Source organism: Indicator indicator, chromosome 15 (genome assembly GCF_027791375.1).
Source record: "Indicator indicator isolate 239-I01 chromosome 15, UM_Iind_1.1, whole genome shotgun sequence".
Taxonomy (NCBI): Eukaryota; Metazoa; Chordata; class Aves; order Piciformes; family Indicatoridae; genus Indicator; species Indicator indicator.
In genome coordinates, this window is record NC_072024.1 from 135981 (window position 1) to 157857 (window position 21877).

General features: G+C 44.7%; 1 protein-coding gene across 2 annotated transcripts in view; it reads left to right on the plus strand.

The window, feature by feature from the left end:
* The window catches only part of FGD5 (FYVE, RhoGEF and PH domain containing 5), an 82567-nt gene extending 70998 nt beyond the window's left edge, over nt 1-11569 (plus strand). For both annotated transcript variants that reach the window (XM_054387185.1, XM_054387186.1), the window contains exons 15-21: nt 1345-1444; nt 3843-3980; nt 4990-5092; nt 6019-6149; nt 7657-7785; nt 9442-9590; nt 10294-11569. In XM_054387185.1, the coding sequence (XP_054243160.1) occupies nt 1345-1444; nt 3843-3980; nt 4990-5092; nt 6019-6149; nt 7657-7785; nt 9442-9590; nt 10294-10330 (787 nt within the window). In that variant the 3' untranslated portion in view covers nt 10331-11569. The remainder of the gene's footprint in view (nt 1-1344; nt 1445-3842; nt 3981-4989; nt 5093-6018; nt 6150-7656; nt 7786-9441; nt 9591-10293) is intronic.
* Nucleotides 11570-21877: the final 10308 nt, after the last annotated feature.

Genomic DNA, 21877 nt, shown 5'->3' on the forward strand with positions numbered 1-21877 from the left:
TACAGCACTACATGGGCCATGATTTCCTTTGGGTTTTTAAGTTATATCTTAATAGCCAAGTGAAGAGAATTTCCAAGAAAGAATTGGCATTAGAAAGGTTGAAGTCAGGACTTGTGCTTTGCAGGCTGTGAATATGTTTTGTCGGGAAGATACAGATATCCTCATCCTTCTTAGGACAGGACTTTTGGTCATAATAAGGACTGGCTAGCCTGAGACTCCTGCCAGAGATGGGCTGCTGTAACATGGCCCCTTGGCTTGCACGGGTTAGTCCACATGCTTAGAGTCGCTGCTCCAGGCTTGTTGAATTTCACCAGAGCTGGTGTTTTCCAGGGAAGGGCTTGCGCTGCTGGTGCAGAGAGATGCAGAGTCAGATGACATTTCCTTTTCCTTGGGGTGCTTTTTTTCCCCCTCAAAACCACAAAAGACAAATTGTTCTCAGATGTCTTGTTTGGTGGCCTTCGTGAGGACGGTGTGAGGAAATCACAGCTGAGCAGCAGCTGGCAACGATGCCACTGCCAACTTTTACAACAAAGCCTGGCGGGCAGCTTTAATGTGAGCAGCTGGCGTGACTCGGGGAGGGGACACCACGCTGAGCACTCCTGCACTGCTGCTGGCAACAGCGTGAGCTGTGTACAGTTTCAGATGGCAGGAAGCACACAGTAGAAGCGGGACAGCTCACGGTTCTAACGAGCGGCTGCATCTGGGGAGGAGCAGGCGCCGAGCGCCCAGCCGCGGTCCCGGGCGGCGGAGAGCAGCGCTCGCTTCGTGCCCGCTGCACCAGGGCCATCTAGGGGCCGGCCGGAGAACTGCCTGCCACGCTGGAGCCGAGGCAAAACTGCCTTCCCAGATTGCTGTCCCGGCCTCTTGCCAGCAGACTGGAGATTGTCTGTGGTGCAGAGAGAGGAAAATTAAAGCATTCGCGTCTTTACTGTGGGTGGTTCCCGACATGCAGACCACTTAAAGCATCCCACCGTAGGGATGAGCACAGACACACTGTGAGCAGCTGCCTGAAAGCTAGGGCAGGATGACAAAAGGAGATCTTTCCTATTTTTCTATGTGATCTAGGATTGAGCAACTTATAGCAAAAGCAGCAACTACTTTGAAAAGTGGCCTGGGCATTTAGCTCCTTCCCAGTCATACCCCTAACCATGGATCTGCACCAATCATGCCACTGAATGTGTCAAACAGGCAATTTTTTTCCTGGTCAGAAAATTACCATTCAGTGCAGTAGTGGGGAAAGACAAACATTCATGAAGTGAAGCCTTTCTCCTCTGATCCACAAGCAACTTATTTCAGTCCCTGCTATGCAAGGCATTGACTGCTCTGCTCTGTTTCACTCCACAGCTCTTGCTCAGAAAGGGATGACTGGTACAGCTGCATCAGCAGGCACATCCCAGAGGACTACAAAGCTCACAACACTTCCACTTTCCACAGCAGCGTGGAGGTAAAAGGAGGCCAAATCTGTCAATGCTTGGGGGTAAAGAGCAAGGGGGAGAGAGGAAAGGATGGGGGAGTTATAAAATGATGAGTTCCCAGTGACAAGCCTTTCTATTTTCATTTAAACCAGTATGCCAAATATAAACTATGAAGCTCATCAGAGCTCAAGGGCCATATCTGAAATGTTAATGACACTCTGTATTCTGTGGTCTTTGCCCAGATAGAAGTTCTTCTGGAGGAAGACTATTTTGCCCTAAAGGATAACTAGAAAGAGCTACAAATTTAACCTTCCAGTATCTTAAGGGGGCTTACAAGAAAGCTGGTGAGGGACTTTTTAGGATGTCAGGTAGTGATAGGACTAGGGGGAACAGAGCAAAACTAGAAGTGGGTAGATTCAGATTGGATGTTAAGACCAGTGTCTCACCACCATGAGGGTGGTGAGACACTGGAACAGGTTGCCCAGGGAGGTGGTGGAAGCCTCATCCCTGGAGGTTTTTAAGGCCAGGCTGGATGTGGCTCTGAGCAACCTGATCTAGTGTGAGGAGTCCCTGCCCATGGCAGGGGTGTTAGAACTGGATGATCCTTGAGGTCCCCTCTAATCCTAACAATTCTATGCTTCTAAGAAACTTCATAGATTTTAAGAAACCAAACTAGCAATTACTTACACTAATATCATGCACACAATGAAGTCACTGTCAGTGCAAACCCTACCAGCAATGCTCCAATTGCACCAGCAATTATTATCTCTATGGACTATTTTTACCTCATTGTAGCTTATGTAGAACCCCAGTTCCACTAAGTGAGACTAACTGGTGGGAAAAGAGTGCTGGTGAGGCCACACCTGGAGTGCTGTGCCCAGTGCAGGACTCCACAGTACAAGAGAGATGTGGAAACCTTGGAAGGAGTCCAATGAAGGGCTGCAGAGGTGATGAGGGGACTGGAACATCGTTACTGTGAGGAAAGGCTGAGAGGGCTGGGAATGCTCAGCCTGGAGACAGAAAGGCTCAGAGGGGATCTCATCAATGTGTACAGATACCTGAAGAGAGGGTACTAAAAGATGGAGCCAGGCTCTTCCCAGTAGTGCCCAGTGACAGGGACTAGAAGCAATAGGCACAAACAAACACACTAGGTTCCCATGACCATCAGGAAACACTTTTTCACTCTGAGCATGACTGAACACTGACACAGGTTGCCCATGGAGGCTGAGGAGTCTCCATCCTTGTTGGTAATATAAAACCACTTGGTCCTGGGCAGCTGACTTTAAGTGGTCCTGTCTGAGCAAGGGGGCTGGACTAGATGACCTCAAGAGTCCCTTCCAACCTCAACCAGTCTGTGATGGTGTAATGTAATTTAAAGACTCGAGAGACAAAAAATGTTAATTGAAAAAAAAAAAAAAAACCACACAGACAAAACAAGCCAGGATTTTTCTTCTGGCCTGAAGCTAATCTACTTTCAAATATTTAACAAGAAAAAATTATAAATTAGTACAGCAACCTCAACCAAACCCTTTTTCAACAAATGAAAGAAATAATTGGTTTTGCATCTCTGCTTCTGATGTAAACCTGAATGTATACAAGGAGAAATGTGGAGAAATTTGATTTTTCTGTGTTTAAATCCTATTGGTCGGCAGAAGTTTAATTCTTTCCTAAGAAACTCTCCCAACAAACAGTCCTTCAAAAGCACAAGAGCTTGTGCCAAACTCTGAGCTGCTGTGAACTGGCAGTGGGGCACTGGTAACACTTTGGTGCTGAACCTGACGTAACACAGCTTCTCAGCATGGCTTATTAGACTGGGTTCAGTTCCACACTGACTGCAGCTCCCTGGGCTTGGAGCAGAGACACCTGTACAGCACTGCAGCGTGGTGCATTCCAAGAAACAGGAGCAGTGAACACATTTTCTAAAGCTGCTTTCACATATTCAGATCAGCCATGGAAGCGCAGATCAGATTTGGATTGTGTGAGGGTACTAGAGCTGTCTCCAGGTGCAATGACATAAAGCATTCAGGCTCTTTCTGACTGAAAGCTATAGAGCTTTCCCTGGGTATTGTCTCAAAAGCTGTTAATAAAAAGGTGGCTTTCACTTGTGTTCTTCCCTGCAATTGGCACATGCAGTAAACCAGATCCTTGACTGACGTGGAAGTGCCAGTGCCTGCCCTGTAACAGGTCCACATGGATTGTCACTTGTTACCACTGGCTTTAACAGCACCACGGCCACAGTCCTGCTGTACTGAAGCAGCCATATCTCTGTAACCACGTGCATCAGGAACTAGAAACTTTGGGGGTCTTAGCAGGTGAGGGTAGACTGAAATAAGAGGAAACCTATTTGTGGTAGAGGAGGGCTGACTGCTGACTGAGTGGACTTCAGAAGGGTGGATGCTTCTTAATTTGTTCTTGTTGGTTTTTAAGCTAAGGGAAAGGCTTGGAATACCCCTGGGTGAGAGGCCTCCTACCTTGATACCCGTGTCCCATGTCATGATGTGCATGAACTGTGGCTGTGACTTTACCCTCACTCTGAGGCGACACCATTGCTACGCTTGTGGGAAGGTAAGAGTTGCATGAGCTTCTCCAGGAGACTTTATTCACACCTTTGGGAGACTGGCTGCCACTGCTCTAATGTCTACAAACCCATAGCAACATCAAGACCAGAATCTGACTTCTCACATAACTCACTAGGCACAGCAGTAACCTTCCCTTGAGGGTCAAATTCATTCCCAAAGGTAGCAGCTGAAGGCTCACAAGGTAATGGTTGCTGTGTATCAGTCATTGTATCTGATACACAACTAGCTCTAGAGACAATGCACTAAGAAGACAGGCTGGGTTCTGGACCACAGCAATAGCACATCTAGCCCATGTCCTGTCCCTAGTAACAGCTGGTAAAATTATTTTCCAAAAGAAGTGAAGAAAGACAGCAGCAGAGCATGGTTTGGCCAGTGACCAAAGCGAAAGCTTCCTCTGTGCTCCACTAAAGAGCTGCTGCCTTTGGCCTTAAACCCAAGGGGATCTGTAAGCTTGTTTGGTTTTGTCCCTTTTTTGCTGACTAGAAATCTGTTTATACACATAAACCTGATGTCCTCTCTTAAACTGCAGCTGTCTTTTAGCCTCTGTGATTATTTTTTTTTTAAATCAAACTACCACTATTTTTTTCTTGTCTGAAGAAGTTATTACTAAATATTTTTTCTAATTCCACAGAGAAAAATCAGTATGTACATACAAAAGGATATTGCTTAAGAAACCAATGTTACTAACAAAGTTATTAAAACAGAATATTAGGTTGATCTCTGTGTGACTCACTCATGGGGAAGCTCTAGGTTCATAGGGAGATGGGCACAGCAATGGCATACACCAGAGTGATTGGTTCTGCTTGGCTTACAGCAGTGTAAACCTACAGCAACCATGTCTCACTCAGCAGACTGACCCTGACTGCCACCATTTTAGAGGAGTTGCACCTGGTCCAGTCTCTGTCTCCCTCCCCCAGGCAGGTCAGAGAGTATTTGGTATGGGCACACATGCACATCCCATTGCCACTGACATGCATCTCTCCTTACTGAAACAGATCGTATGTCGAAACTGCTCCAGAAACAAGTACCCTATGAAGTACCTCAAAGATCAAGCAGCCAAGGTCTGTGACAACTGCTATGTGGAACTTAAGAAAAGAGGTAAGATTCCTTCGCTGTTGGCAAAGCTGACAAAGCCATTTCCTGCCTATAGAATGGAGAGGCTTTGGGATCTGCCCACCACATTGAGTACTGTTCAGGAACATTTCTTCTTTCAAGCACCAGGTGTGTGTATTAAGGTGCCAGGAGTGCCAGGCTGCATGGCAGCTGAAAGTGCTTTAGCAATTTCTCTAAGGGCTCCTCCGTCATTTTGATAAACCAGAATGAAGACAAAAAACTGTGTCCTGTATGGAGTAGCTAAAGACTCTGGATTTGTCTAGTTTGGAGAAAAGAAGGCTAAGGGGTGACCTCATCACTCTCTGCAGTTTCCTGAGGAAGAGATGTGGAGAGGGAGCTGCTGAGCTCTTCTGCCTGGGATCCAGGGATAGGATGCCTGGGAATGGTTCAAAGCAGTATCAGGAGAGATTCTGATTTAATCCGAGGAAGCACTTATTTACCTAGCATATGGTCAAACCCTGGAAGAGGCCTTCTAGAGAGGCATTTGACGTCCCAATCCTGTCAGTGCTTAAGAGGCATTTGGGCGATGCCTTTAATAACATGCTTTAACATGTTATTAAAGTTGGACTAGATGACTGTTGGATTGATGGACTAGTTGGACTAGATGATTGTTGTAGGTTCATTCAAAGAAAACAAGCAGTGTTTTGTGCGTTGTCAGCCTTCTTGAAGGCTTCCTTCAAGTAGTTGTAGGTTATTACCTTAACCGAGGGTGCTAAGAAGTCCACCCCCCATCTAATCAGACTTGAGGGGGTGATTTGAAAGGAAAGCTCAAATACAAAGCAGATACAGAAGCGGCATTGTGCTTCCCTTAGCCATCTGCATTTGTGTGCTGTGCGTCTCTCACCCCTAATATGACCTGTACCAATTCATCCACTTTCCCCTTCCCTTCCTGAATGTTCTTAATCTTGCAGAGCGACCACTGAGTGTGAGCTTCCCTCCAACTTCATCCAGGTGTTCAAGCAGTGCCTTCTCCTCTGTCTTTCACAATATTCATTATTCATCTTTTAAGAAACAGAAGAAGATTCCTTCAGCTCTTATGGAGGTAGGACCAAGGTGCCCAAGAAAGGCAAGGACCTGTAGAGAACTGTGTGCTCATACTTCAGTAGCTGTGTGCAGTGGGCTCAGCTCCAGCCCTGGTCTACTTTCACCATGCAATTATTTTATTTCTGTTTTTCATAGTAGTGTTCAAAATACTCTGAGCTCTGAAGATACCACATAAGCTTCCTGAGCCCACCAAGAAACCCACTTAGAGCAGCCTATGAAGTCTTTAGAAAACTAAGACAAGCTCAAGGTGCTACACAGTACAAGGCAGATCACAGTGCCAAGTATCAGCAGAGCATATCCTATTGATGAGTTACCTAACTTCTGAAACTTTGCTTTGATTCCAAGACAACTAAAGAGCACTTCCTTAGGGAACAGACTCTAGTCCTTGGCAGTCAATTCAGGAGCGTACATGTTTCATCAGGCACTTTCCCTCCAGCTCAAACCAAACTCTTACAAATCAAATGGGTAAAGTCTTGATCCCACCAGTGTGAACAAATAAAATCCCACCAGCTTCAATGTGGTCAGGATTTCTCCAGCTCTCTTAGTTTTCTTTCCAGGAACAAGGTGCCAAGCATGCTGATGTAAGCTGTCCATTGCACTCAAGCACAGTGAGCTGCTTCCATTTCACTGAAATCAGCAGGTGTTTGTTGTTGTGGTAAAGAAAACAGGTTGCAAGCATCTTGCTGGACTCATTGTGCAGCTGAGGCACTGGAGTCTCTGGAGGGTTGCGCTGAGGTGAAACAGCCAAAGCCATAAGCAGGTAATGGACACACTGAACACCGTCAGGAGCAGCAGATGCCACTCAGGAAAGGCCTCTGCCCACAAGGAGGCAGTAGGGCACTGCTGCCAGTTCTGTCCAGAGCACTGCCCTCTCACTGCACAGGCTTCTGGCAGTGCTGCAGTGCTGCCTTGGAATCTCTGCCCTTTGTTTCTAAATGCATTACCATTGCAGTTTGCTGCTGTAACAAACAACGCAGGCAGCACTGGGTGCTACTCAACACCTGGATCTTTGGGAACATTAAGCACTTAGATCACAGAATACCTCTGTATGAGGAGTAACTTCTCAGAAATATTTCATAAATGAAGCCTGGTCATATCAAGTGATTAACATAAATCAGTGTCCTAAAGTCCTAAATATACCCACATCTTAAAAGCATTCAGCTACAGTCAGTCCCTCTTGGAAGCACATACTTCTAGTATTCCAAAAAAACAGACCTGGGAAAAGGGACAAGTTCATCTTCTCAGAACACAGCTGTAAACATGCTGACCTCAGAAACAACTCAACTGCTTATTTTCCATCAGTTACTGAAAACCCAGGAATCTTCACACAGTTTAAAAGAACCATAACACAATGCTTATCCTTTTTCTGTCCCAATATTTTTGATAGTCTACTTATGGTTTCATGGACATAGGACTTGATTGGCTAGTGTGATGCAAGCATGCACAATTAAGAGGGGAAAAACTCTCTGCTGTCACAAATCCTGGTTTTTCCTACCCTGCTCTAGGTGGCAGCCTCAGGAGAGGGAGCTACCATCAGTGGTTATCTCAGCAGATGCAAGAGAGGCAAAAGACACTGGAAGAAACGCTGGTTTGTTATCAAAGGCAAAGTCCTCTACACCTACATGGCAAATGAGGTACTGTGCAACCTGACTTGAAATAGTTTCCTATCTGAGTTTCCTTCTGTACTCCCTACAGGCAGCACAAGTAAATGTGAAAGGTAGAAATGAGAGTTCTCACAACTACCTGCCTTCTGAGGCCTAGTCCTAACAGAGTGAGTCCACAGGGAGCTGTGGGGGCATAGCCACAACAGTAGCTAAACCTCAGCAGCCCTCTTCACAAACTGCCCTTCCTTGGCTTCTTGCTATTATAAACTGTCAGTCACTGTGCGCCTTATTCTGCATATCCACACCTAAAGATTTCAAGGTGTAACTGCCAGATGTTTTGTGGATAAATGGTGCTATGATACATTTCTGGTGGGGAAGAAAATCTTGTAGTTTTTTAAGTATAAACAGGGCAAGACAGAAGGGTGATCTCCAGAGAAGAGAGTAATGCTTTGTGTGTTGGCCTGTAATCTCCTCCTTACAGCCAAGGAGGCTGGATATCAGCTAAATCATTTTTTATGGATTTTGTCACTTTGCAGCATCTTTCCTTATTTTAATTTCTTCTCCTTTGTGAATAGCTGCAACACAAGAAAATTTGAAGTAAGCGTGATATAGAGTCTGGTTCTAACTGATGGATTTCATAAGCAGAAAAATGCATTTTGCTGAGCAAAGGGCATGGGATGCAAGAACTGTTGTAATACCAATATTTGGTACTCTAAGCCTTCAGAATACTTTTCAAACATCAATTACTTAAATTTTCATCACAATTGTGATGGTTTCAAGAAGCAACACTATTCCCTTTAAACAGATGAGGAGATTGAGGCACAGAAGAGTTCATGATTTGACCAGCAATTCAGACCATTAGCATCAAATTCTGTATCCAATATATCTACCTCACCTCTGCTAACCTTAAAAGTGGCTCAACACTTTTTCACAGTGAAAAAGCAATGGATGGCTAATTACACTTTGCATCCCCAATCTCCAATTCAGCTTCTAAAAGCAGAAGCAAAGGCAAGACGCACAGCTACAAAACATTACCTAAGCACAGTGGCCAAAACTGCAGCTATCAGTTGCAGCTAAACTAGGACTCAAGGCTTCTTGTTTTATTTAACTTGTACAAAACAGCACCTGGCAAGCAAAATTCATGGATGTTTCTTGGGAGTAAATTAACAATTAATTGTGTTACCAGCTTGGAAATTTCCAAGCAGTGCTTTGGACAAGAAGTGTGCTGAGAAAGTGCAGTGCTAAGAAAGCTGCCAGCGCTATCAAAAGAACACAAGGCACCAAGAAGGCTACTACTTGCACTCAGCAAATAAAAATGGACAACTGGGAGCAGGTCTCAGGCTTTCAGAACTGTTCCTGTCCCATACTCTCAGTAACCTCTGTTTTGCCTCCTGGACTCTTAACGTCAGAGACAGCCATTAACTTACAGCCAATTTGACCTTCATGGCCATGCAGATGGTCATGAAGAACTGGACTTTCGGAGGTGGGTTTTGAGTTCAAGACTAGCTGAGCATGTGCAGTACAGAGGCACTGCTCCTGCTCAGGTAAGAGCCGCCAGTGCGGCTGAAGACTGACACTATTGCTTTTAGATCTGTCAGAGAGGGGCTGTATCATTATTTGGTTTTCAGAAAGCCCTTAAATTTTTACAAGGGTTCTAAATTTTGGGTCACTCCTCATTTCTTTCAGGACAAGGTTGCCACTGAAAGTTTGCCTTTGCTGGGTTTCACTATTGCTCCAGAAAAAGAGGAAGGAAGTGCAGACACCATTTTCCATCTCTACCACAAGCAGACTCTCTTTTACAGCTTCCGAGCAGAGGACAACAGCTCAGCACTGAGGTAAGGCTGCAGGGCTCCACTGAGCCAGCACACAGGTCTCAGAGCTCACATAGGGCTTTCTCCTCCCCTTCACTCCAGAAATGCCTTCCTCACAGCAGCCTCAGCCTGGGGACTATGCACAATTACATGTGACTGGCTTGGGTGATGTGAAAAATAAATCAGGAAGACGACTTTGCTCCCTTGTGTAGGAAAACGAGGAGGCGTCTCAGGTGAATGTGCCCTGGAGTCTGTCAGCTGCAATTACTGCACAGGAACTTCTCTGCTTTGTGTTCTGGTTACCCGGCTTAGTGTCCTCGCCAACACATGGTTAGGTTTCCCAGCTACTGCTTCCACATATAGTCATGAAATTAGTAATAAAACCAGCAGCACCTCAAGACACCCAGGGAAGGAAATAACTGTTTATGGGATGTTTTGTTGCTTTTAAACATACCTCAGAGGTTTCATCTCTCCTACTCTAAGACAGCACTTGTACTGCCTTTGAGATTTTACAATCCCTCACTGGTAAAGGTGGGACTGGAACACAAGAGTCCTGGAACTGAGTTCTCTGCTTTAATCACAAAACCAGGAATCTTCACTAAAGCTGGGATGGGAAACACAGTCCTCTTCAGGCTTTATGTTCTTTAAATATTTACTTTTCTCAAACTACAAATGCTCTTGACACACAGTGTGATGTGCACCACTTTGTCTTTCCTGCCCTTCCCAGGTGGATTGACGCCATGGAAGAAGCGTCAATATTATAGCAGCTGGCACCCAATGGACTTGAATCAATCCTCAGCTCTCCATACACGTCCAGCAGCCCTCTTCTGTCTTACCAAACTGAACAGTGTATTTCAGGCAGACTGGCTACATACACTGAATATAAACTGTCTCCAGATTGCTCTTCTTTCTTCCCTCTTCATACACCCACATTTTCGCAAATAGAAACTTCAAGGTAGAGGATATTTATGGTGATCTTTGTGTCTGTGCAAGTTCAAGCTGTACTACAAGCTTCTTCTCTGATCTCACAGTAAACTAAGTCTAACATCAAGACAAGAAAATACTTGGAACTTCTGCCTACAGTAAGTAACAGGCTCAATTTTACTTACTCTAGAGCACTAGCCTGGTTTTGATGTTTACCATGAAATGTGTAATGTACTAAACAACAAATGCTCATTTAAAGCACTTTATTATTTTTATTGGACCATGGCTCTATCTTCTCATGTTTCTACGGAGTTCTGTGGCCAATTTATGACTCGCCCATTAATGAGCACCAGCAGGAAATTATGCCCTGTGTCTGCTAAATTACTCCCACAGAAAATGAGCCAACAGTATCTTCGGCATACCTGGGCTACCAACACTTCACTGGCCAGAGTCCAGGAAAATTACTTATTACCAATTTGTAATTTTACATAGATCACTGTGTAACTGATGTTAAAGACTTTGATTTCATACCACTGCAGTGCTTTTAGAACAGGCTCTGCTAGCTCTACAAATCCAGATGGTGAATTGGGTCACTTCTCCCTAAAAACTGCATCAGACACTCAAACCCAGAGGTTACTTTTAATTTATTGTAAACCTTAGAAAGCTTTTGTTGAACACTACCCAGCAGTGTTAAGATTTTTATCACTTATTTAAGTAGTCTCTTTTCAAAGCTCCTGCTGTGTCTGCCCTGCCTGCTACAAACAATGCCATCAGAAGCTGAACCCATGCAGGCAGCTCATGCTTTGTAACTGCTGCTGGGCTGCATGCACTAGGCCAAACCTGCTCTACCGGAGTGCTTTGGAGTCCCTGTGGCCAGACCTCTCGTACATCCAACTGCTGTTGTGCACTACAGCTCCAGAGCTGGATTCTCTCTCAGCAGCCAAGTGTCTGGGTGCTTCTCATATGCCATGCTGCCTTAGTCCAGCTGAGGACAGAGATCTCTGGAGTTTAGGGGTGTTTTTTGTTGGGTTTTTCATTGTTTGGTTGCTGTTTTGGGGCTTGGGTGTTTGTTAACGAGTTTGGGGTTTTTTGGGGGAGGGAGGGGAGGGTTTGTTTTGGTTTTAGTGTTTTGTTGGGATTTTTTATAAAGGTTGAGAAGTGGTGTTCTGATCATTGCAATAAACGGTTTCGTGTCCTATATTTGTCACAATATTTGACTGAATAATAGAATGGCATTTATGATTAAAATATATCTTTGTATAAAAGTATCACGTTCAAGAATTTACTTGCATTCCAATATACTGGGAGATTTTAATTTTTCCCTTTCTACAAAAAGCTTAATAGGCATGTCAATGACCCTAACAAACTCTTTACCCACACTTCAGAGGTCTGTAATATGTATCTAAATTATAAAGGTAGTTCAGCTTACCTCCTGAAGAAAAAAATTGAAAAAAAACACAAATACACCCCTACTACTAAAGAAAAATCCAGTTATTTGGTGGGTTTTGATACATCTGAGTCTGGCAGTTTCATAAAGCAGATCATCATATGGAAACAAAAATTAAGATTGAGCAAAATTTGGTATTCACTAGTTAAGGGATGAAGACCAAGGATCTGCCTCAGGCTAGAGCCACTGCTACTAGCACACTGGAAGTGTGTATCACCCCTTAGAAACATTTTGCACTGATGAAAAGAGGGAATGCTGAATACAGACTAAGGCTGGGAACCATGGTCCCAAACAAAACAAAACTGCACTAGAGAGCAACAGTATTATGAAGACTTAGGTGCTGACATTGAGTGACTGTTGTATGAAGTTTTAAGCAGGAAATGAATACCTACAGTATTTTGTTGTAAAAAAATAAGATACAGTGCTATTAAACATTGTTTTAAGTAATGTGGAAAAATAAAAGAGCAAAACATAATTACAGTTCTACAGGCTTTTCCTTTTCCTCATTTTTACCTTCTTTAATTTGAACTCTGCAGTTGCAGTTACTGTTAACAGGCACCTATCAACCAGTTCTGACAGGAAAAGCATCAAATCACAAGATGGTAGCAAAAGCCTTCCAGTAGAAACAGGATTTAGACCTCATTGCTATGATGAAGTGCTTCTGTCCACACTGCATTTACCTCTTGTAAAGCCCACCTACCAGTCACCTCCAATCAGGTATAGATGATCCCAACACAGCACAAAGAGAGAACATGACCCAACAGACGCACATCTCAGCTTAAAGCCAGACTAACAACCATTTATTCCCACAGTTTATTTCACTGTAAAAAAGGGTTTTTTTCTGGCCAAATCCTCCACTTAAAAAACGTGATGTAACCATACACATGGCTCCACAAATCATTATCCTTGACTGATAACAAGGGAAACACATTCCTACCCCAACATCTAACCTACAGCAAGGCTATTATGAAAATGTACAAATCCTCAAAGGCATCCCAGAGCTGCACTTCAACACTAATGGCATGTTTTAAGAAATAAAAGAAGAAATACACCTGCATCTGAAGGCATCTGCATGTCTGTATTTGGAGAATATGAAAATGCTTCATATTCTTCACCTCACAGGAGTGAACACCCAAGACATTTTTTGAAACATTTTCCTTTATTTGTGGCAAACACCTCTGTACATCAAGTGCTTCAATACCATCAGCTCCAGCTGTGTGACAGCAAGGCTGTATTTCACAACCATAGTCCTTCACTTCTCATATTCTTGCCCCAAACAGCCAGTTTTAACAAAAAACCCACACCACCAACCCAACAAACAAATGCAAGTGCTGACCATGTTGAGTACTTCCAGTTTAACTGATTATTGCCTTCAGCTGCTTGCTCTTCCATACATTTCCTTTAAAGAGTTACTATCACATCTTCCCATTTCACTATTTATCTGACCGTTATTTTAGTTAGCTTCTGACAAAACCACCATACTTAAGACAAACTTACTAAGTTTGTAAGTAAGTAGTAAGATATTTTGATAGAAATAGGTTGAGAAATAGCTACACAGAGTAATGAAAGTGAACTGGGGTCATGGTCAATGTACCACAGCCTCAGAAAGCAGCAACAAGCACGGAGCAGTGGTGCTCTTCAACTACCTCAGCTGCACCTAAACCTGGCTCCTGCCCACAACCGCAAATGTGGAGGCAGAACCAACTTCGTTTACAGTCAGCTCCACGGGGTGTGCCCTCACTAACGACAAAGTGAACAAAAACTCGAGACAGTTTGGTGGTGGCCTTTGGAAGACCAGCGTCAACTGCAAGCCTACCTTTGATTCTGCATCTTCAGTAAGAGCCGCGGTACAGCTGGAACATCAACCTGGGCACATACCAACACCCTCCAGCCAACCATCTCGAGCTGCAGGCTACAGCGGAGCCTCGAAGGCCACAGTTCAGCGCTACCTTCAAATGTGGGCGCCTTCGTCTTCGGGAGTCCGGCCAAGGGCTGGGATCTTGCAGGCCCAGGCGCCTGCCCAGCGCCCTCTGCCGCCGGGGCGCACAGGAGCTCCCAGGCACAGGCCTGCGCTAGGCCTACAGCTATAGCACCTGCCCCACGAGCCAGGCCCGCCGCGCGATGCCCACCGGAGCGGTGGCGCGAAGCTCTAGCGGCTCAGGTAGCTCCTCCCCCGCCGCCGTGCCGGCTCCGCCCCGCGAGGGGGATGGAGGCGCCGCGGCCGGCCGAGCGCTGGGAAGAGGAAGCGGGGAGACGCTCCCGGGCGGCGGCAGCGGCGGGCGGGGTCACGAACTCTGACCTTTGCCAGGGGCACGGCACACAAAACAAAACACCACCTCCCCCCGCACGGCCCCGTAGCACAGACGCAGCCCCCCCCTTCCCTTCCGCGGACCCCGATTGCCCCCTTCACCGCCGTCGCCCTCACGGGGGGAGGGAGGGCCGCCGCTGGGCACCGTCACCCAGCACTGGCCCGCCTGGGCCCGGGTCAGGGTCACCAGCAGGGCACGTTTGGCGCCGATTCCTGAGGTAAAAATTGTTTTTTAAAATTGAGGCGGCCCGGTGGGGTTTATTTCGGTGGGGCCGAAAAGAGAGAAGGGGCGCGGGGAGGTGGCATCGGGGCCCTGTTAGGTACACCCCCGCGACCGGCAAAGGGGAGGGGTAACGCTCGGTTTATGGGGAGGGGGGGATGTAAGGCTCCGGTATTTTGCTGGTAAGAGAGAAGACGGATGTCATGTAGGCTGGCCTGCAGTTTCTATAGATAGCGAGAACAGCGTCGTGAGGAGCTGGGTCGATCCGGTGCGGGAGTCCTATTGCGGAGCCGCTGGGCTGGAATGTGGGACCCCTGAGGTCGGAACCGGTCCGGTCTCGGTGAGAGCAGTCTGCTGTCTGGGGGGTCGCAAGGGCGATGGTTGCGGCGATGACGAGCTCGGGACACGGACACAGAGAGAGAAGATGGAGTCTGAGCGGGCGGAGGCGGCGGCTTGAACCCGACCCTTTTACCTTTGCCACCGGGAGGGCGGAGGGGAGGGGGCGGCGGGTACTTTGCATATGGGGCTGAGACCGCCGCCATCTTAACGGCCGCTTCCCTACTGTCGTGCCCGGGACCCCCATAGCCTGATATAAGGATATACTGGAGAGGAGGGGGAGGGGACCTAATGGCGGCGGCAGCAGCCCCGCCTGGGACTTGGCCGCCAGCCAGCACCGCCATCTTAAGCCTGGCCGCCTCTCTCTCGGGTGTTTTCCCTCTTACTCGGGAGGCCGGGCTGCAGGCCGTACATGCAGCTCCATCAGCCAATCGGTGGCGCCTGGAGGACGGTGCGGCCATTGGCTGGAGCACGGAGCGGGCTGGTGGGCGTGGTACCCGGCGCGCGGGATGGTGGCCGCCTGTGGGGCCTGACGGGCCGCAACCAATGGAGTGGGTGACGGCTTCCGTGCCCGGTGTGGGTATTGCGGAGCTGTGGCGTCGGAGTTGCTCTGGTTTCGTTATCTCCTGCCCTGGTAGCTGTTGCAAGGATTCCTGCTGGCTTCCTGCCACAGTGGCGGTGGCTCTCGGCAGAGCCTAACCTGCCAACCCCGCGTTTCCTGTCTCCAGAATCCTGGTGAGACGACGGGAGGCGCCCAGCCTGCAGCGGGTGCCGGTGTCTTAAGACAAAGGAACGCAGTTCAATAAGCTGGAATTCTGCCTCTTGCTATGTCACTCTAGTAGGGCCATAGGCGTAGAATACCTCAAATGGAGTGTGTGGCTTTCTTTTGCCGTTTCGCTGCGACTGAGGGAGAAAGTAATGGGTTTGTGCCATATGTCAGGAAGCAGCACACCTTGCACGTGTTCTCCTGGAGTTGCAGGTGCCTGCTTGCAGGTTTTAACTGCCGTCTTTTCTTTTTTTTTTTTTTTTTTTTTTTTTTTTTTTTTTTTTTGGTTGGTTGGTTTGTTTGAATTTTTGGTTTGGGGGCTTTTTTTCCTAATGAACTTTGCCGCTCAAGGGTTTTGCAAGGAATCTGATTTTGCTTTGTGTCAGCTGAGAGTCAGCATCATTAACGAGCTTACTTGGCCTGGCTCTGTGTGATCTCTGGGCTTCCAGATGAGTTCGATGACATAGCCTCAGCTACACTGCTTTTTGGAGAGGTTGAAAATAACAAAAAAGCTTGATGGACGACAATAGCAGCAGCAAATCTGTCAGAACCTTACCACAGCAAAGACTCCATGGGATTTTAGAAAGGACTTGCAAATCTCATCTTCAGGGCTTTTTTTGGTCTTAAAGCACAGAGAAAACAGCATGTGAGCATATGGTTATCTTCCTTGCTGAATGTAAAAAGTTAAAGTAAGAGAAAACTGAAAAAGAATTACCAAACAACTGAGGAGTCATCTACAAGCCACCGTATGAAATGGGTCTGGTAGAAATGATTCCTATGCTTACTGTGCAAGTTGACCATCTGAATAAAAATGACAAGCTGAATGAGAAACGGGATTTCCATGGAGAATGTCTCAACTTTGATTATGCGTTGTTAGAAATAATATTCCATTGACGTACAAAACAGCACTCACGTTTCATTTACCACTAGTTTTGACATTTTCACCATGAGTTTTACATTTGAAGGGGGGAAGGTTGTGCTGGAGACATGGATGCATGTCTCTATTACAAGTTTTGCTGTAGCTCATAGTAATTTTTAATTATCTGTGATTTTTAAAGTAAGTGCTTTGCATGTATCAATGGAAGGTTTAAAAAAAACATTGAGTGGGCCAGCACTCAGGAATGCCTTTTCCTTGTCTGCACCTGAGTCAGAATCTAAACTCTGACTGTAATAAGCAAATCACAACTAAAAATGGAATGCATGAATTTGAAAATTGAAAATTACACTTACCCATGGAGAAACACAGCCCTAATAATGATCACTTAAAATACATCTGAAGTGGCCTTTTGTTTGTTTCTTATTTGTTCTGTTTGCTTTCTCTTTTTGTTGTTTTTATTTTTGCCCCCTGAACCATTGTAAAGTTGAAAGTACAGTCACAACAGGATAAAACAATTCTGCAGTATTTTCTTCTCAGAGTGATGATACCATCACATTATATTAAAAAAAAAAAGTTTAGATACTAGAAAATAGATTGTATATGCGACAATTTGTTTCTTTTATTGTGCAATATTGCCATAGGAATATGGATGTATGTGGCGGTTTGATGGAACCACTCAATAAAAATGTGCTCAAAGCAGCATTCTTGGGTTGCTGTTTCCTTGTTCAGCAGGCAGTGCAGAGGTTCCTCTTCCCTAGAGTTGAGGAAAGTTCCTTAGCTGTGAATTCTACAGGCCATCAATGGTTGACACTCAAATTAGTCCTCTCTAGTTTAGGAAATTAACATCTCTTCTTTGCACCTTAAGTAATAAAGATAGTCTCTTAAAGGCTTTATAAAGAAAAGAGTAAGGGTGTGCTCTGCTCTTTGAGCCCCTGGTTCTAGTGTGCACATGTGTGTGTGGACATAACAACCAGGGCATGTGTCTTTATTGGACAGGTATGGCAAATTATCAGGGTTGTAAATTAATCAAAGATTCTTATCAGAGCTTTTTTAACTAATAATAAGAAAAACGTAATTTTTGTGCCTGATGGAAGTTGCTGGCATCTTTTCAAACAGGTTCTCTAATGATCTTGTTTCACCATGGCAACCAGTATGGAGGTGCTGGCTCAGCAGGTAGTGGAGACTCAGCAGGTGGCTGAGGTGAGTGACAGATCATATCACAACAGTTGGTATATGAGCTTTTGAAATTAAGAACATCTTAGGGAGTCCTTATTGTTTGCAATTAAGCATAAATGGAAGATAAAATCTATATAGAATAGTATCACTTTACACTTAGGGACAAACAGGAAACCAGTGCAACAAGTACATGGTTTGCTTGCCTTCATTCTGGTGGCCCCTGTATTAGGAAGCAAGAAATTCAGCATGTAGTACAAAGAAACTTGGCTGTATTATGGATCATTAAAAAGATTAATATAACAGAATTTCTGGTCATTTGATCTTTAGCTGGATGATTTGGAGTGTTTCTGCTCATTTCCTGAGCTGTCATCTCAATCCAGAACAGTGTTTGGAGTTACCTGTTTTAGCTATGCATTATATTGAATTTACAGTGGGGTGATTAATTTAAATTGGGCTTTATGTTTTCTATCTACACATATGAGTAAAATCTACTTAAAGTGATATTAAGTGATCTCTGGATCTGTATTTTCTGGAGCTTGAACGCTCAACTGCTAAAACATCTAAATTAACTCCTAAGCACTGGAACTGTACCTGAACATAGCCATAGAAAACAACCTATTAACCACCTTTAGTATGCAAACTTCAGTCAAAGAATAAACTAGAATTTGTGTATGTTTAAAATGTTTTGATTTAATACCCTTAACATTTACCATTATTTATCATACTAAAGGATTTCATAAGTAGCAATGGGCAAGTAGGCTAAGAGAGGTCTGTAGACAAGGCCACTTTTCAGACATGGGGGCTTTTTTGACCTGTTGAGCTAAGGTAGAACCTGGGTATTATAAAATATTTCTAGTTCAAGAAGCAGCTCAATGGCCTACTGAGTGTCCTGACAATTACATCTAGGGAGTAGTTTCAAAAAAGTCTATAAAGTTTCAAAAAAGCGCGAGCTGACAGGTGAAGGTTCACTGCAGCTTGCTGTGTGTGGTGTTAGTGCTTCCAAAGATGGAAATAAAACCTGTGCTGGAAATACTGGCAAACCTTACGCTATTTTGGTAGAACTTGAGTGCTCTAATGACACCTTAAGGCACATGAAATATGTGACATTTGTAATTCCTCGTGCAGGAAATGCACCGTGGTAACATAGTGTGATGGTTGTATCTTACCACTGGAGAGATCGCTCCATCTCAAGAGTGTATGAAGCTCTGATTTCTTCCTGGCCGGTGGGTAAATAGAGGGCTTCATCTCTTTCTGGTATTCACCTCCTCCTTAAATTATATTCCTGTCCACTGCATCACACTGTGAAAGTTTTGTTCATGGAAAAACAATTTTAAGCAGCATTATGTCACTGAGAGTAATTACTGCTACGACCGTGCTAATGTGAAGCCATTTCAGGCTGTCTGCCTGTTCTTTGTGTCTTCAATCAGACACAGTTTTTAATGCATGTAAGTATTTTTTTTGTTTTCTTGAAGTACTAAAAGTTCTATTTTTACTCACTATTTTTTAGAAAAAATGTAGCATGGAAGATGGCACTCGACATAAAAAATGAGAGGCTTTTCAACATACCCTTTTTTTCAACAATGAAAATTAAATGTAAGGCGAGAAAGAATCATAAACCATGCACTGGATTTTAAGTTATGAATTATGAGAGAAAAGTTGCAAACAGGGTAATTTAATGCAAATACTGGCAGGTGTTAGCTATATCTGTGTCGTTTTTTTCAACATGATTGCCACATATGTAATGCTTGTGTTTATTGAGAGCCATGGTGCCAAGCCCCAAATCAGACTGCCACTCAAGCAGGGCAGATGGTGGGTTTCTTTCTAGAGCAATAGTTCGTCAGCTTTGTTTTCCTGAAACTGTGACTGTGTCACAGGAGTAACTGAGCACATTCCCATGCTGTGAATATTTTTGTACTTGCTTTATTTTTAGGACTTTGTAAAATCGCCTTCGTGATGGTTTCACTGCTGCTGCTTGCTTCTGCTTTCTAGCAGAGGTGCTTCCTGCATTTTTCCAGCTGGGTATTTCTGAACAGATTGAGCAAGAGTTCCATTTTTAGTGTCTGCAGTTGCTTTTCCTACAGTTCCTGAGGCTGGAGAACAGAGGGCAGCTAGGGGAGTCAGAGGAAACATCAACAATTCCTCCTCATCCTCATCATTTGAAAAGCATAAAAAGTACTTCAGCCTTAATGCAAAAATAAGTATCACTGCTTTCCTCAAGGATTTGCTTATAGTGTCACTGGGCAATTTGTCATTGACCCAGGTTCAGTCCCAGAACCTGTGTAGTGCCTTCAGATGTCAGACAAAATTTTGAAGCAGAACTGTCACTGTGGTCAGGGTCCTCTGTATTCAAGTTGTCAATCACGCGCTCATTTTGCCTCAAACTTCACTTACCGTGATTTTTAACAAATTGCACTTCATGAGAATTTAAAAATACTTTCTGTCTTGACCCATTTGTTAGCCAGCACTGCAGGCTCATGCAGGTGTCTTGTGCTGTAGCTCAGAGGTGTTAGTCCCACGTGTGTCCTGAACTGGCTGCAAGAATTCCTCAGGGTACTCAGACTGATTATACTGCTTCCTAGTGGTGGGCCCAGGGCTAGTTTAGAAAGAGCTGTGTTCCTTTAAATACATCAGCTTAATGAACTTTGGGGCTAAACATGCTCCACAGGGAATGGGATGGATTTTCCAATACATTTTGCTCATTTGAAAATGGGCAAACTTTTCTCAAATTTCATTTTGCTGTTTCACAGCTCAAAGAGAGTGAGTAGGTCGAGGAGCTTAAGAAGAGGTAACAGGGGGAGGGAGAAGCTTGGTCACCTGAGACTATCTACCCAGATAAAATTAATCATACTATTAGAGAAACTCCTTCAGCAGCTGGCAAAACAGCAGGAACACGTTGATTCTGCTTCCTTGGCAACAGGGAATGATAGCACACTTGACCTTCAGAGAAACAGGGTCATGGAGAGGGCATTCAAAACAAGACTGCCTCTTTTCTGTGACTGGAATCCCAGTGATGGAGACTGGAAGGAGTATCTGTGATCTGAGAAACAGTGACCTCAGCATTGCTCTTGGATTGTTTTGCCCTCAGAGATTTACTGAGGAAAAATGTAAATAGGACTGCAGGAAGAATTTGACACTGTAAGTACTGGAGTCTGTACAGTGCGCATATAGCTAGGGAGTTCCAGGAAGAAAACACTACTACTGTGTTAAACCACAGTTATATTTTCTCTCCCTCTCTCAAAATAAGTTTAGTTGATGTGTTTTGTATAGGGAAATAGGAGGGCTAAGGTGTCTTTGACATTTTGTGTATTATTTTCTGACTATGTCTAAGTCACATTATTTCTAATAATTGTTGATTAAACCTCTGTAAAATGTGGTCCACTCAAGTTTTCTATGATATACGGCCTACTTTGTTTCTTTCCTCATCTCTTGAAGCCTCATTTGGAGAAGAAATATTAAGAATGTATTTAATTTTTCAGAATATATTTTAGAATCACAGGAACAGACCTTCACTGGCTTTGGAGGGATGAAGTTTTTGCATGTACAGCTTCCAGAACAATTGCTTTAAATGTGACACAGGTTTCATGGTGCCTTTTTCTTCCAAACTGCAGATTAGAACAGGCAGTGTTAGGTTTAATCCTGCAAGTGAACCTAGCAGGATGCTCACCTGCATTGTCTTCCTGACAGGAAGACTTAAAAGCTGTTTGCTTTCCAGGATACTTCAATTACTTTGGGAGTCTAATGATAGCTTTATTTTTCCTATAGTATTTCTATAAGCTATCTGAAGGTAACCTTGTACATCTGTGATACAACTTTTTCAGAGTGTGGTCTGGCAGCAGGCACAAACTGGAACCCAGGAGGTTCCACCCATATATAAGGAAAAAGCATCTTTGGTGTGAGGGTGCTGGAGCCCTGGAGCAGGCTGCCCAGAGAGGTTGTAGAGTCTTCTCTGGAGAGACTCCAAGCCCAGCTGGCCCTTGTGATCCTGGGCAAGCTGCTGTGGGTGCCCTGCTTTAGCAGGGGGATTGGACTGGGTGATCCCCAGAGGTCCCTTCCAACCCCCACCATGCTGGGGTCCTGTGGTAAGGAGATCCCTGTTCAAATGTGTCCACTTAAGAGTTTCAATGTCGGGAGTCTTCTCACCTAAGGATCTTGTTCTCTGCTGCTGGATGCCTTGTACCATCCAACACCTACATGTCTCTCCTGTGTATTTCCTCTATTTGTCATGCAATGTGGAGCTGACCGTGTTCCCGTTCCTCA